At 43.3% G+C, this 16,028-nt stretch overlaps 1 protein-coding gene across 2 annotated transcripts in view; it reads right to left on the bottom strand.

Moving 5' to 3' along the window:
* The window catches only part of gish (casein kinase I gish), a 61,444-nt gene that overhangs the window by 20,155 nt on the left and 25,261 nt on the right, over positions 1 to 16,028 (bottom strand). For both annotated transcript variants that reach the window (XM_065453248.2, XM_070531639.1), the window contains exons 4-7: positions 15,127 to 15,196; positions 14,096 to 14,244; positions 12,934 to 13,168; positions 10,088 to 10,258 (exon numbers count right to left, since the gene is read on the bottom strand). In XM_065453248.2, coding sequence (XP_065309320.1) covers positions 10,088 to 10,258; positions 12,934 to 13,168; positions 14,096 to 14,244; positions 15,127 to 15,196 — 625 coding nt within the window. The remainder of the gene's footprint in view (positions 1 to 10,087; positions 10,259 to 12,933; positions 13,169 to 14,095; positions 14,245 to 15,126; positions 15,197 to 16,028) is intronic.

The raw sequence follows: 16,028 nt of genomic DNA on the forward strand, positions 1-16,028 counted from the left end.
TTATTGTGAAAGTTGTATCCATCCATCCATTATGGTGAACAAATGTTGCCCGTAATAGTTCGAATGTTAGTGAATTTGTTTCTATAAAAAGCAAGTAACAGAAAGAGAATGTACAAGGACAATTTCTCGTTACACTTGAGCACTTCCGGCACAAAACAAATGTCATCTATTTGCGTTACAACGTGCTCCGTGTTGACGAGGGCTCCGCGGTCAGTGTTCTTTTGTTTCAGCGATCTTTTCACAAGCACCATGGTTCGACCTTGTTTTGTTGTGGGCCGCAAACACAGTGACTAGCAATATGTCAAGCTGCGACATTGCATCCCTCTGCAAGGCAGCAGACGAGTGGAGTGGCTGCAGCGCACCGGACTGTCGCTATCTGATCGGCACCAGGAATTATGTGTTTGCGGCCGTCACATTACACCGGAGGATTACTACCACGATATCGTTTCATGTGTCCAGTATTTGGGTAAATGCAAGTGCAAGCGAACTGGGTCTGGCCGTTTGACCATGCTGTTTCATAGGACGAGCAGAGGTGCAAACCTAAATGGTCTGCACGGTGCAGCCACCTGGTGGCACAGAGCCCAACCAAACACAGTAGCAGTAACGAAGTGTATTCTTCTTTGCTGCTGGCATAAATTTTTTGCAGGAGCGTAGTCGTGAACACATTGTTTCTATATATGTTTAAAATGTTTTACACTTAGAGCAACATTAGCTCTTCCTCTGGCTGGTTAAGTTCTGCGCCACCAGGTGGCTGGACCGTGCAGACAGATCAAGCTGCTTACATAGGTCTACACTAAAGCACCTTCATTAGCTTGAGTTTATTCCTCCACACAGCCGTCGAAACGCTAGCTCACCTATGGTTACCGGAACACTACACACACTCGGTATGGTGACAGAACGCTCGCAACACACGCTGCTTCAATAGCTCTCACTTGGGGTCAACTGCCAAGCGGCTGGCGGAGAGGTTGGAGAGCCTTTGTGCACTCACTCCTAGACAACTGGAAGTAGATGACATGACGTGCCATCATGATGCAGAATCAGTGAAGGCGGAGCTTAGCCCTGATCACTTGGCGAACGAGTTGAGGAAAAAATTCATGGCTATGGAGGAGGTAACTTGTAATCATCCACAGTTCTCTTAATATTAGACACATTAAACAAATTGTGGTGCAAATTATTAACTTCAGCTGTGACCTACGAGTCTACGAAATTTGTCCAAACCTGTCAGGGGCCCTTAGAAAACTAATGCATGGCAGGTTTCGTCTTCGCAAGAAAGTGTTACTATGTTTACATTGCAATGCTTTACAGGCCCTACATGTCCATGTGCATAGACTATGAATGTGAGGTATTACTAGTGCAATATAGTAAAACGCTTGTTAATATGTGTTCCAAGTGACTGCAAAAAATTAAAAAAAGCTAATACATTAATACAGTAAAACCTAATTAATTCAAGTTTGACAAGACCGAAAATAATGTCCAAATTACCAGAATATAGAATTATCGAGAATATCAAGTAAACAACCAACAAATGCTTACTACGTAACACTTTCTTATTTACCGAATGATTTGGCAAATCCTGTTTCTATTTTGCCCAAAAGCTCCGGTTCTTGTCACCTAGTGAATTATTAGCCCTTGCAGTGACGAAGCCCTTGCAACTTCATACGCATCGGGACTGCGGCGTGAGTCTTCATTTAAGACAATTTTCATTTACATGCACATATAGATTATTTCTTTGCTAACAAGCTAGTCACCAACAGATCATCATCCATTGTGATTTAGCTGGTGCTCTTCATCCTCAACAACTTCGTCGTTTCAGTAAAAAAAAAAACGCAGTTGTTATGACATGATCATGGATGGCCCGCAGTTTGGAAGACATGCTGCCGGCGCACGCACAAAGTCAAAACAAAACTAATGTTTGTTGCAACCGCTGCAGACAAAACCACGATCGCTATTGCCCTGATCATGGACGATGACTTACAGTTACGAAAATACGCATCCAATGAGGTGTTACGCACGGCGGTAAATGGACGTACAAAGGCTTTTATAAAGGCATAAATAACCACAAAGCGTTCCAGCGCTTTATCGTTCACGTATGACTTCTGCTGCAACTATGGTGACACTGATTGGCCACTTCATTTTGGGTGGCTGCTAGTGCCGTTTTTGCTTCTTGACTTCAAGCTTGCCAAGCTCAGGAAGTTGTACAAGTTAACCGTTGTGCAGCCGAAATACACCCGAATTAATGAAACTTTTTGATTTCATTGGATAATGCATGTGCCTACCGGAACCACAGGATGAGTCCAAATTATCAGATTTTCCAAATTAACGAGGGTCAAATGAACAAGGTTTCACTGTACCCTGGAAACATATTACACAAATATGCTGTTAAATACAAGTACAATGACGCTATGCCCGGCTCAGCCTTTTATCACTGACCGATAATTTGAATTCGACGGGACCGTTTGAATAACTGGAAGTCTGAAATCTCATGTTCGCCAGAGAATAAGCGACTTATTCCAGAGGTGGCCCCAAAAAAGGGTCAAATCCTTGTATATCACTTATGGGCATACCTTCATTCTTGTGTGACTAGCACAAGATGCATTGCCGTTGACAGTTCTAGTGCTATGAAACTGAAAGTATCTTCAAAAATGATCGTAAGAAGATACAAGCAAAGTTTGTCAACATGTTGCTGCATGTACATACGCTTGCCTGTGACTTGATCAGTGCATACTTCGAACACTGTCATGCCCTTGCTACAGATAGATGAAAATACAGACAATGCGTGCACCAAATCATCATCTCGTGGCAACATAACAGAAGTTGACTGAGCTGTGATAGCAGAATGGTCGCCGGTTTCTTCACAACAATCATTGTCCGGTGCTTCCTTCACTTAAAGGGACAGACAACTGCTCTGAACATGAATCGAGATTGCCCCAGGGATGAAAAGATTGCCCATCGCAGAGGCTAAAACAAGGTATGTTTTTCACATTAAACGTAGATTTATATTTTTAATTCTTCTCTAGAAGTTGCGAAAAATGACCTTTGGCACCCCATGTGGCAATAATGAAGTTGTATAACAGGGCCATCACGTGACCTTCTATTAGCGTACGCGGTTCCTGGTATTTTTATTAGTATTGAAATGCAGTACACTTATTTCTGTTACAAGTTTTTTCTACTCACTACGTTTGTAGCTTGGCTCGTCTATTGACAAAACAAGAACGGGGTCCAGCAAGTGACGGCAGACGCCGGTGGCTGCAGCACTAAGCCAAGAACCCCCGCTCCCTGCTACCCTTCCTTCTGCCCATTTATCAAGCGTCCCGGAAGTCAGTGTGTTTCATTGAAAAGACTTGAGTAAACCGCTGGCTTTGTTCAGCTATCATGGCACGTTTGTTGTGTCTGTGCATGCACATGCCAGTGTGCTTGCAAAGGTCGGCAGCACCGAGGTGCATGCACTTGCAGGCTAGACAGTGCCCATAGCACTCAAGTAGGAAGCTAGACCTGGTGGAGCCTGCCTACATGATTTGGGCATGGTTGGTGCCTACTGGATTGACTAGGCTTACCTAGTTTTGGTTTCAAGCAGGCGCCGGTAACATGGCTAACGATCATGCTGGCAACATATTAAAACCAAAATATTGAAATCCTCGCTCAACTTTGCGGCAGTCCGTATGTGGGACGGCGCACTGTAAGGGTTCAGAAATGTCAGAAATTTCTACCAAGATCGTAGCACGTCAAAAGTGCGTGTTGGTGGTGGTCGGAAGTACGCAGCTAGGGTGTCTAGCATGGCTGCAGTTTTTCTTTTAAATTTTGTGTTATAGATGGCAGACTTTATATATTTCTTGTAATTACAGAACCTTGTTCATGCATTTAGGCAAAAAATGCGATAGAAAACAATGCACAAACTAAGAAAACATGCCATCGGAAGTCACTAAAAAATTGACAGACTCGGCTGTAGTTGACAGCTACGTAATGCGAAGTGTGCAGCAAATTGTGCAGAGCGGTCCCCAAGACATGCATTGTCGGCTTTATGGCTTCAGCAAACTTACATTTGCGCTCTTCGAATTCAGTCTGGCTGAGCAGCTTCATTGAGCAGGGCATTTCGGTGGGGAAGTTTTGATATGACAACTCAGCATGAATTGTTGCGGCATGAGATGTGGACACACTTGGAGCTGATAAGGCCCAAGTGACCCGAGACGCACATTGTTTTCCTATTGCATAGTGTTTTAAAACTGCGACTTCAAGTATAAACGAGATCAGGCTGGTGGGCAACATCGGAATATGGAATACAATGTCTACCAAGAGATAAATTATGCTCTCGCTCTTTGCACCGGCAGTAGGTTTGGGTCAACTCCTATTAGAGGCGTGCAGTATGCTTCCAAGGGCACTACGGCCCAGGTGCTGTCAAACATACCTTATTTACTTGATTGTAATGCGCACCCGTTTTCCGTGACAAAAGAAAGAGAGAGAGAGAGAGCACAATACCGCACACCTCGTACTTTCTTGTAAAAATACTATTTTCTCTCATTTGGAACAAACAGATTTATTCCCAATACACTAACGTTATGATGAATAAAAACACAAATGGAAGCGGCGTACCTTGTCCCAAGATTTTCACTGCAGCGGTACAAGTCGTGTGGGGCAATAGATATCACTCATCGTTGCTATCACACAACTCATCGCTATCAACAGACCAAAGCATTTCATCCTCAGTGCCGTCCGTGGCATTCAAAATCCCGCACTTTTTAAAAGGCCTTGTTGACCATGGCAGAGGGGATCGCGCACCATGCATCTTTCACCCATCCAGCAAAGTCCTGCAGCGAGGCACGCTTCATTTTATTGGCAGGCGTGAATTCATGGCAGCCACTGACAAGCCATTCAGTGTACACTGCTCGAATTCTATCTTACACTGGCTTGTTCAAACAAACATAGAGCGGCTGGAGCTGTGATGTCATGCCACCGGGTATCACGACAAGGTCGGTGTTTCATCCAGCCAGCTTGTCCTTGATGTGCTGGTCAAGGTGCAAAACTGAACGTGTCGAGCACAAGCATCCCATGCAGACCCAAACTGCCACCAAGTCTCATGCGCCCAACGTTATCAATCCAGTCAGCGACTAAGTCCGTGGTCATCCAACCTTTTTCATTTGCGCACACAATCACGCCACTCAGAAACACGATTTCTTTCGGAAGCGTCTTCCATCTGAAGATAAGATACGGGGGCAGCTTGCGTCCATCTGCCGTGCAACAAAGCATTGCGGTGTCTCCAGTTCTGTCGTGGCCAAAACGCGCACTTGCTTCGCCCCCTTCTTTTCATAGTTGTGGTGGCAGGCATGTCAAAATAGAGTGGCGTCCGATCGGCATTTCCAATCTGTCCAAAGTGGTAGCCGTTTCTATGGTGCAACTTCAAAACTTGCTGCTTAAAACTGCAATTTCTGTTCATATTCTTCTGGCAATTTTTGGCATATCCCTGTCCGCCTTCGAAGAGAAAAGCCTTTTCTTTTCATAAAATTTGATAGCCAGCACCTGATCACTTTGAGCAGATTGGTTGTCACAGACCGCAGTGCCGCTCGCTGATTTTGCTGCACGTATTCGGCAAACAGCTCTTCTATTTCGGTGAAGCGGCCCTGCTTCAGTCCACTGAAACCCTTGCTTGTTGCTTTGCTGGCGAAAATATTATCCTTCTGTTTCGGGAGCTTTTCAGGAGTTTCGGGAGCTTTGAATGCTCGTGATGCGACCAGGTTTCCGTCCGTCTCTGGGCGCATGATAACTTTCCTTTTAAATGCGGCATCATGGTGGACTCGGCGTGTCTTTGCAGTCGGCGCTTCCATGCGGACTGAATAAATGCAGAAAACGGGTAGACAGGCGGTAGACTAGGTTACACCAGTGCCTGGTTACATGTACAACATGGAGGTATGCACATGGAGGAAGCTACGGCAGCTAGGCTAGAAGCGCGTACGAGGTGGCCATTTTTCTAATGTTGATGGCGATATGGTAATGCGGATTTAGGGCCATACTCAATTCTAACGCACATGCAATTTTTGGACCCGTTTTATCAGAAAAAAGGTGCGCGTTATATTCGAGTATGTACGGTAAGTCCATTAAGGTGCTTATCACAATATGGTTGGTGGTGATAGCTATACGATAGCTGGTAGGAGGAGATTTGCTGGAACGGTAATAACTTAGTGGGCACCAGCATTTCCACGTGAGAGAGTGGGCGAGTATTGTGGGAAAGCTGTTGTGACGGCTGGCTACTACTCTCTATTGCATGCCTGGCACCTTTTCTCGTTTGCATGGGATGCAGTGGCTGGAAAACGTATCATACGATTACAGTTTGACGATTACGGCTGGTGCTGAAGGATTGCATTTTCCAGGAATGCATAAACAGGTAAGAAATAAGCAAAACTGAATTAGGTCATTTTTCGTGTTTTTGGTTGTGAATGTTGGCACCGGGAAATTGTAACAGCATTGTATAAAGGAGGTTCTACTGTATACATCAAGTTGCAACGTATCACACAACGAACGACAACGTATCAAAGGAGATTATAATACATAGGTGTCCATAAGCCCTTTGCTGGGACTGAGCTTTAGCAGTGTTATAACCGGGAAAATGTATGAACAAGGAATGTATAAACGAGGTTTATGTTTAGGTTTATAATCTATTACAACAGCTTTCGACAAAATTGCAAGTCAGAACGCAAATCCACACGTGAGGTACTGCAGACATTCATCCATTTGACAGCCGGATGCAGACTGCGTGATCCTATGGTGCCTTGGTAATGAGAGTATGGCAGATGCATGCAAATAGCAGATCTGCTAAATAAATTACAAAGTATTCCAATCCAAACTTCGCTTTAAAGAAGCGCAGCACAGAACTGATGCCAGGCTGAAGTGAACGAGGCAGTTGTAAACTATCAGTGAGGTGAAAGAAGCTAAGCGGCATAAGCAGCAGTTCGGCGTCTATGAAACCTAGCTACCGAAAGTTGCGCAACCCTTCTTTTTTTTAATGTATGTACAGCTTTGTTGGGCTAATGTAGGTCCTTACTCGCAACCTCATACCCATTACTAATAAAGACTTGTTACGTTGTGACAACTGTTGTCTATGAAAGGGCTTTCTGCTAGTGTTGATTTGGCATTATTCATAAATTATGTGAAAATGATTCCTGTCATTTCTTCTGCAGTCACAAATGGTGACGAGCAAGCAAGTGCGAGTACATCGCATGTGGCCTCACATCTGTCAATTCGGTTGAGCGTGAAAGTGAGGAGCTAGGATATCAACAAAAGGCTTTCAATTTTCAAATGCTGTCGTGTTGCCTCATTTTCCTGGATGAAACTTGCTGCTCATAGCACTAGCTGCCTTAATGCACCAGCTGAAGTGAAAAATCTATACTCTAGGCACCGTATTTACTCACATAATGATCGCACTTCATCTGTAAAAAAAATTGACACAAATTCAGGGACGCGATCACTACGCGGGTTAAATTTCCCGCGACAAGATTTTTTTTTCCATCCCGCGTTTACTATGGGATGACAACAGGTCAACAAACAGGCGGCTTCAGCTGCAACAGTGTAGGACACAAAAACAAAAATGGTGGCCGGCGGAGCAAGCCGAACGCGGCAAACGCGACTTTTTTTTTCTTCTCGCGAGTGCATTATGCGGATTGAGACAGTTTCTTCTATATCAGTAATGAATAATATCATTAACATCGGCTAATTTGTGGCAATAACTTAGCCATGTCCACTTTGAGGGGACCGAAACGGAGATGGGCGCACTTAGCTGCCAGTGACATTGAAACACATGGCGAGCACCCTGCAGAAACGGTGGCATTTGTCTTCACTACTATCCTAATACGGCTCGTTTCCGCTAAGGGTGGGCAAATATCTTAGCTGTGTTACAAACGTTGGCATATATATATCTATATATATATATATATGGTACATTTCTAACATATCAGTGTACACGTAGCCACTATCGTTGCGCTCGCGATTTGTTGCGTGCCCACGAGTGCAGAGGAGAAGAATCAAAAGGCGACTTTTTTGTTGTTGCTGCTGACCAAAACCATTATGAAGCCTACAAATAATAAAGCCAAGGTAAGTTTGGTTGTAGCTTTTTTTTTTTTTCATAGAAGTGCGGAAAGCGATGAAAGGAATGGAATGAGGCATCTGCTGTAAGAATGTTTGGTGCGTGCAGACCGCTTGGTATGTTTTCGAGAGTCATTCGCGTAGCATTTGACAGCATTCAACAGATAGTAAGTGCGATCATCATTAGCTAGACTTGGCACACGACATTTTGCTGCAACAAGTCCGGGGTGCAATCATTACACCGGAAAGCAAAAAAAATTGAATTTTGATGACAAAATTAAGGGGTGCAATCATTAAGCAAGTGTGATCATTATGGGAGTAAATACGGTATTTGATTCTAACACGCCCCGAATCTAACATGCACCCAATTTTCGCAGGCTGAAGGAAAGAAAATAAAAGTGTACTTGAATATAACATGCCACTGATTAATAAAAGAAAAAGATAGCATGCACACCACACTCATGATAAGGAAAAACAAGATGCGCAGAATTTACCTTAACAAACAGGATTACTTTTTACAGTGAAGCTGTAGATGGCTAAGTTCTGGAAAAGATGGTGTGCGTTTATTGAGCTGTGTAGAATGAGAATTATCCTCTATAAACGCTAAAGGCACATTTACAGTCTTACGTTGTGTGCGCGCCTCTTTACTGTGGCGTCAACATTGCCTAGCGACGTTGTCAGCAGCTGTGTTCCGGCAGTGCTATGGATAGGATGCCTATTGTGCGCACCAAGGAAGAGCAGCGTGCCCTCCAAGGATGACAGCATGAGCAGAAGCGGGAATTGGCACGAAGGCGGTGGGAAGCTGTTAACGCTGAGCTCGTGTCAGTCGACGGGCCTGGACCGTCATGTAGCTGCCTTCCGTTTGACGAAGGACAGCAGCGTGCCTGTGAAGATTGCCTTCGTGAACAGAAACGGGATAGGGCACAGCGGCGGCAGAAGGAGACCACTGACGACGAGTGGACCTCCAACACCAAGCGTATCCGCAATGCCCATTGGGATCCAGAATACCACGAAAAGGCTAGGTTCAGCATTCAATGCTATACACACGCCAATGTACCAACTAAGCAACATCGGTCATGTAGAGACTTCACGTTTGCTATAATCTTTCCAGCATCATTGTTCAGCCCATGGCTGTCTAAAAAGACAGTAGAATCATGAAGTCACGTGTATGTGTCTTTATTCAATCTATATAGTAATCACTATACACAGCTTCATTGGTCATCCAACTTCAAAAGGTGGAATGGCACTGAATTTTTTTAAATGAGCTTCCATAATGAAAGCAGTGCATCACCGTCACCATTTACTCTTCATTGGCCATACATACCAAAACGACAGGGGTGGCATTCTCGAGCAATCACTTATAGAGACTGCATCGGACTTGCCAAAGTATGCGTTTAAAAGTGTTCCTAGCACTGTCCTCAGGACATGAGCTTGGCACAGAGCCAGAAACGCTGGAGTCGATTATGCCGACGCATCTGGTGTCGAGTTGCACAAAATCTCACAAATGTGATAGCATCTTAATGTTTTTGCCTAAAAATACCGCTCAAGATCTTAGTTTAGAACACAATGAAGCGACAGCAACTTTTACAAAAACGTGCTCTGGCACCATTTTGTGACGGCAATGATGTAGCGTCTGACAGCTATGACGGTAGGCTGTTGCCAACGCTGTGAATGCAATTTTTGAACAAAGCGGCAATTTTCAGACAAAGAAGCAGTTATAGGCGTTGCGCATGGATGATAAATTCTCCAAGTTTGCTAAACCCACTGCTTTAATTTGCACACAAAAAGGCTGTCCACACTTTTATACTTAAATACACATCTATGCCACAGGAAAAGCTGCTCGAGAAAGAAAGGAAGTGACGACTTGAAACACTCTCATAACGTCTTTAGAGACTTCGAAAGGTGCGCATAACCACAACAGAGAAACTGTCAACACCCCAGAAGGGCATGTTACAACTGTGGCTGTTCAAAATGGCTGCTGCAGTACAAAGGAACACCTGTTGAATAACAGAGGACTCACCAGGGTAACCATCGCAAAGCACCTCAATAGGAGTGGCCCGTTTTGTGTCACCAATCTTCTGGTAGCGTTCCTTGAGGGTGTCTGCCTTGAGGCCTTGCCATGGAAGGCTGCCCCTCAGGAAGTACATGAACATATGCCCCAATGCCTCCAGGTCATCCCTTCTGCTTTGCTCTGTGCAGAGAAGTTCACCACTGATGAGAACATGGCACCACAAAAAAAGGGGGAAAAAGTACAGATTGTGCAATCCCATCTGTAGAAATGAGAAGGCACAAATTCTTACTGCAATCTTTCATTCATAAAGGGGGATTGCATTACAGAAAGCGTGATTGTGAAAATTCAATTGCCATGAAGTGACAGTCAACATTGCTTCTTTGGAATTGTACTACCAGTGTCCAAATATGATCAATACAGTAAGCAGGTGTACTACAAGGCGCAGAATGCAAGCTGAAAGCATTGTAGATAGACTTACTTCTAAGCAGCCAGAGATCCCCCTTACCATACAACAAATTGTCTTGAGCACCTACCACTACAAGAACTGCAGCTGCTTAAAGGGACTGAATGACTTGGGAGATGTTGATGGAAATAAACTGACCATGATTTATAGTGATAGAACCGAGCACACTGTTTGAGATTTAAGTAGGAAATATTATTTCAAATTGGCAAAGAAAGTCAGAAAAACCAGTAAGTGGCGAGGCCTGGCGGTGAAATCTTGATACGTCGAAATGCAGTCAAGAGATTACTGTACGTAAGTCGACTGTCATTAAGTACAATATAATTATTGCTCAAAATTGCAGTTAGTATATTGTTATACACTTGTGCTTTATTCTATGCACATTATCAAGTAAAGAAAGTCCATGTTAACGAGCGCCACCCATGTCATCCCACATGCATGGCGGCGCACATGCCGTTGTACATGTGCGAGTATAGCACAACTTTGCAAGTACCCAGAGTTTTATGATCTCCCTGTGATACAAGTTGCCATCGACGAGTTGTGCCGTAAATGGGTGTGTTTTTTACCTTCGTGTCGGCGCCTCTGTCACCCTACCAACTCGGAGCTCTCCGCCAACCGTCGGCAGATTGTTGGCATCTGTACAGTGTGACACAGGTGCCAACAAGAAGGACAGGTCGGCCTCGTGTGAGTGAGCATTTACTAATCAGCATTTTCCAGGCATGCTGCTTGTGGTGGGGATGGTGGTCTATTGTGCAAGTTGTATTTGTCGCTTCTGCTGCCGCTTTCGTCCATCAAAGCATTACATTCGAGTGCTACTTCGTAAGGATCTAAATTCTGAGCTCGCATGCGAGCTAAAATCCTTTGTTCCAGCTCGCTCAGGTCTTCGAGAGACGACATTGGAAATCAGAAGCACACGCTTGGCAAAAGCAATGTGCATGAATTGCGTATTATGTGTAAAAGTGTCTTTTCGTTTTCAATGTGCGTGGTTTCGTTTTGACTAGTCAAATACCAAGCAGTTGGACAGAAAACCGCAAGAACAAGTAGCTATTATCGCAGAAATGAATTGCAGAAATGCATAAATTATCGCATAAATTATCGCAGAAATGAAAACATGAATCACAGGACCATAAACTTGACATAAACAAAATAATACTTTCTCACACCTATGGCCGCACTTGTCTGCTTTGCACTACTGCTGGCCTATAATCACTATCATGCTCACCTATCACACTTTTCAGCATGCTTCCAGTGAACGACTTCATGTTTGCTGCAGATCGAAAAATTCGGATAACGAATGTTCCATGGTGTTTTTCGCGTTACTACTTCACGACTATCTAGCTGGTAAAGCTTTTCATTACACTAAAAAAAAGTGGGTACTATAAAAATTGGTTGTCAGTCCCTTTAAGACACTTTAAAAATTTGAAGGGCACTTAAACTTCGCCTTTAAGAGTGGAAAGTGACAAATTTCAAAGATACCTCACTGCTTGTCACGTTTCACAGCAAACGCAGCTTTCTTGCAGATGCGAGCGTGATGGCATTGTTGGAAAGAATCAAGCTGGCTGCGCCACTCGGAAAATGGGTATGTGTTCAAGTTTCTGCGCATAGGAATATTTTCCTGGATATTTAAGTTAAACTCCGATGCTGTCATGTCTGTAGGTTGTGTTTAGGTCGTACTTTAAGATTTTTTTCCGATGTATTTTACTTTGAGAAATTCAATTATTTCAGTAACACCTCTGCACCACACGAAGGGCCTCTATGGGTGCCGTTTGAAATTATTTTTAACCAAGCTACATCTGACGCCGACACCAGATTTTTGCGACATGGGGCCCTTAATGCTGTCGCGTTAAAACACAATGACTTTGCAGTAGGTAGGACCAAGCAAATGTGACAGAGAGAAGAAGGCCACATACACGGCAGGTTACAGTGTTTAAGCATTTGAGGAGTTGGTTATCGCTGTGAGGGCAAGAATACTGTCCATTGCCACAGTACATATCAACAGCTTTCTTTGTGTGTGTGCGTGTTGGATGCACAAATCGTATTAATCTCAAATGCCACATTTATAGGCTGTCACATGATGCAATTGCAAACTACTAATACTTGCTCCTTAGCTATTTGACGGGCACTATCTGGTTGTGTCATCTACAACCATAGTGTGAAACTGAAGGGAATCACTGTGTTCTTAGGAACTTAATAACCAGGCACACTAATGAGCGACAAATGCTTGCCACAAACCATTGTGAAATCAAGTGTACGCGTTGAACCCACAGAAAAGGCAAAAGAAGTTCATTATAACCAGACAGCATTTCTCAATGTGCATTGAAATCAAGCCAGAAAAGTGGCAATCTCACATGACACTTTACCCAGAAAGGAAACAGATGTAAATCCATAACACTACCTTTGCCAAGGTGCGTGTTGATGCTCATGTAGCGGGCCGTGCCTGTCAAACTCTTGTGTTCCCGGTAGGGAATGTGCTTGTTGGTTTCAGGATCTATATACTCCTTGGCCAACCCAAAGTCAATGATGTGGATGATATTGTGCTTCTTGGTGGACTGCCGCCCGATGAGGAAGTTTTCGGGTTTCACGTCCCGGTAGATCAGATGTTTTGTGTGCACATACTCAATTCGATGAAGCTAAAACAAGAACAGCACCATTTAGTGGGAACATCTTTTTGCCTGGAAATACAAGGCAGTTTACTAAGGCACTCTTGGCATCCTGCACTTGTTTAAACGCTCCCATACTACAAGTTTTGTGACAAGTTTTGTCTTTCACATGTGAATGTGCGATAAAATGTAAGTATTAGACATCTGAAACTCTTCTAGTAATTTGGCAATAAGCGCCCTCAAGTGTGGTCAGGTTTTTAGTTGTCCTATAAAAGGAGCTACAGTTTTCCAGGAACCAGAAACCCAACTTTTCTATAGTTATGACAGCCCACTGATCAGAGCCAAATACATATGCTCCTGCATAGCAAGCAGTACACTGCTACCTGGGAACACAATCCAACAGCAAGAAAAGCTATTAAAAAGGAGTACTTGCACATAGTTTGAACATGGTATAAACGTTACCACATGCTTCTGACATGTAAAATGAAATGACACTCGGCACGTACAAAGGTAGAGAAACATTATTGAATATTAATGTGATATTAAAGCTGGCTTCAATATGCCAGACCTAGTGTAATATACTTTATTGTAGTACCATGACATACAACAAAACTCGCCGAGATATAGCAATAAGGCTTCGTATGATTACATTGCTTGTAGAAGATAAACAAGAATGTTATACATATTCCCTGTGGCTGTGCTTGCTCATGGCAGCAACAGTGATTGTGGAAACAGTGAGTCAATCTATCATTATGTCATGACACATCCACCTCAGAGGAACTGAAACTGGCTTGTAGTAACAATAACATCTGTAAGTTATTTATTGTGCTTTTCTAGTATTTTCCAGCCAGTATTTCTCTTATAATTTAGAGAATTCAAACGTCCATTTGATGCAAAATAGATGTTGAAAATGTCATGTCAGTATTCAATGCATTAAGTTCCAACGTATCAACTCACTAGCTGAATGGCGGTAAGTAGAACTGTCTTGAGGGAGAACTTGCGGTCGCACAGGTCGAAGAGGTCCTCTAAGCTAGGGCCCAAGAGTTCCATGACCAGAGCATTGTATTTCCCACAGGGCCCAAAATAGTAGACCTTTGGGATGCCTTCTACAATGACGCAATGAGAGAAGGACCAGAGGACATCCATCAGGGGATTATTCACATCTTCTTTCGACACAGAAAGTGGCTGCACAGAGTGACAACAGTTGTTACAGTGTAATAGGATGTGGAATGAGGTGAAATAAGACCAGGACAGGAGTGAACACACCATCGCACAGTAATAAGTATGAACCAACTAGGCAGGCAACAAGTTGTAAGTGACAGTAGCATATAACATGGCACTAATTCAAAACTTCCAAGAGCTGTTTGTGAAACAATGTCGATAGCTGACTTAGTTGGTCTCCCACACTGCAAGAGTCTCACAGTGCCCAGGACAAGAACATATGGAGCTGTGTGTGTGACCCTTTTCTGTGTTCCTGCTCCAGGCTCTATGGAACTTTTAGAGCTGCACATGCATTAAATATATGTGCTGGTTACTTTTGTACCAAACATTTAAAAAATAGAAATGTTTCATTAAACTCTTTTCCATTATATTAAAGTAGCATATAAACTTTTAGGAAAAAGAATAGCAGTGACTGTAGAGAATAGTAATCTCTACATTACAGTTATGCCTATTTAAGTAAGAACTACCATTATCACTGTAATGTCACTAAAAGGTATAACTAAAAGGGCTTTCCAGTGAACAAACTGAATATCTTGAAATGTGTGCTGGTCTTGACATTTAGACTGGGGTCATCATGAGCCATTACAACAATGCACTTGATGCATTTAAATGCTCCCATTCACCGATTTTATAGCTCACTACCCCCTTCTTAATTTGTTCAACTCCCACTCGAAATATTACTATTCCTGATAAAAATTTGTGAATGTAACAAAATTACATGTTACTGCAACACTAAGCAGTATACATGTAAAAGACAAACAACTTACCATTGTTACCTAAAAGCTTGTAAAACCTGTATTCTAAATGTAATTGTGGAGCCTTTGACTTCATAGGTTCCTGAGAAAGAAAAAGGGAAGGAGATAAAGTGGGGAGGTGGTGTTTTACAAGTGAGAAACAATATGAACCATTGTCCTTGTGTGCATAACAGCTTGAACTGTAAAAGTTTAAACTAAACATGGTACATGGCATGACACAAAGTAGGTACCTATGTCATAAGCATCTGAAAAGCACATCGAAGAAGAAAAGTGACTACATACATTGCTCTATTTTATCAATATAAAGGAAGAAAAAAAAAGGAAGTAAAAACAAACAAATCATGGGGTTTTACGTGCCAGAACCACGACCTGATTATGAGGCACGCCGTAGTGGGGGATCTGAAAATTCGGACCACCTGCGTTTCCTTAACGTGCACCTAAATCTAAGGTGTTTTCACATTTCACCCTCATCGAAATGCGGCCGCTGTGGCCAGCATTTGATCTTGTCACCTTGTGCTTAGCAGCCCAACACCATAGCCACTAAGCAACCACAGCGGGTAGTCTAAGTAAAGTATAAACCCCATGCAAGCGATCTTGCACGCGACAGCGACAAGCGACGCGATGGAGATGGCTGTCGCGTTCGCTCGTCGCCTACAAGTTGCACCTAATGTGAACGATGACTTCGAGCGATGTCTCCCCAGTGTTGCTGGTAAGAGGGCAGCAATATAGGCACCGAAACTAGCAAGACGCGAGCTTTATTACCTTAAGTTGATGTGTTTTACTGTAAAAAGCAGCATAAAATATTTCTGAAAGTCTTGCAGTAGGTTCTTATCCTCGCACGTATAAAAATTCAATCGTTTGCTCGTTCCCTGCGACAATCGGAAGTACTTGAGTTATGTACATCCAGTTCCGGC

The sequence above is a fragment of the Dermacentor albipictus genome, chromosome 1 (assembly GCF_038994185.2).
Source record: "Dermacentor albipictus isolate Rhodes 1998 colony chromosome 1, USDA_Dalb.pri_finalv2, whole genome shotgun sequence".
NCBI lineage: Eukaryota > Metazoa > Arthropoda > Arachnida > Ixodida > Ixodidae > Dermacentor > Dermacentor albipictus.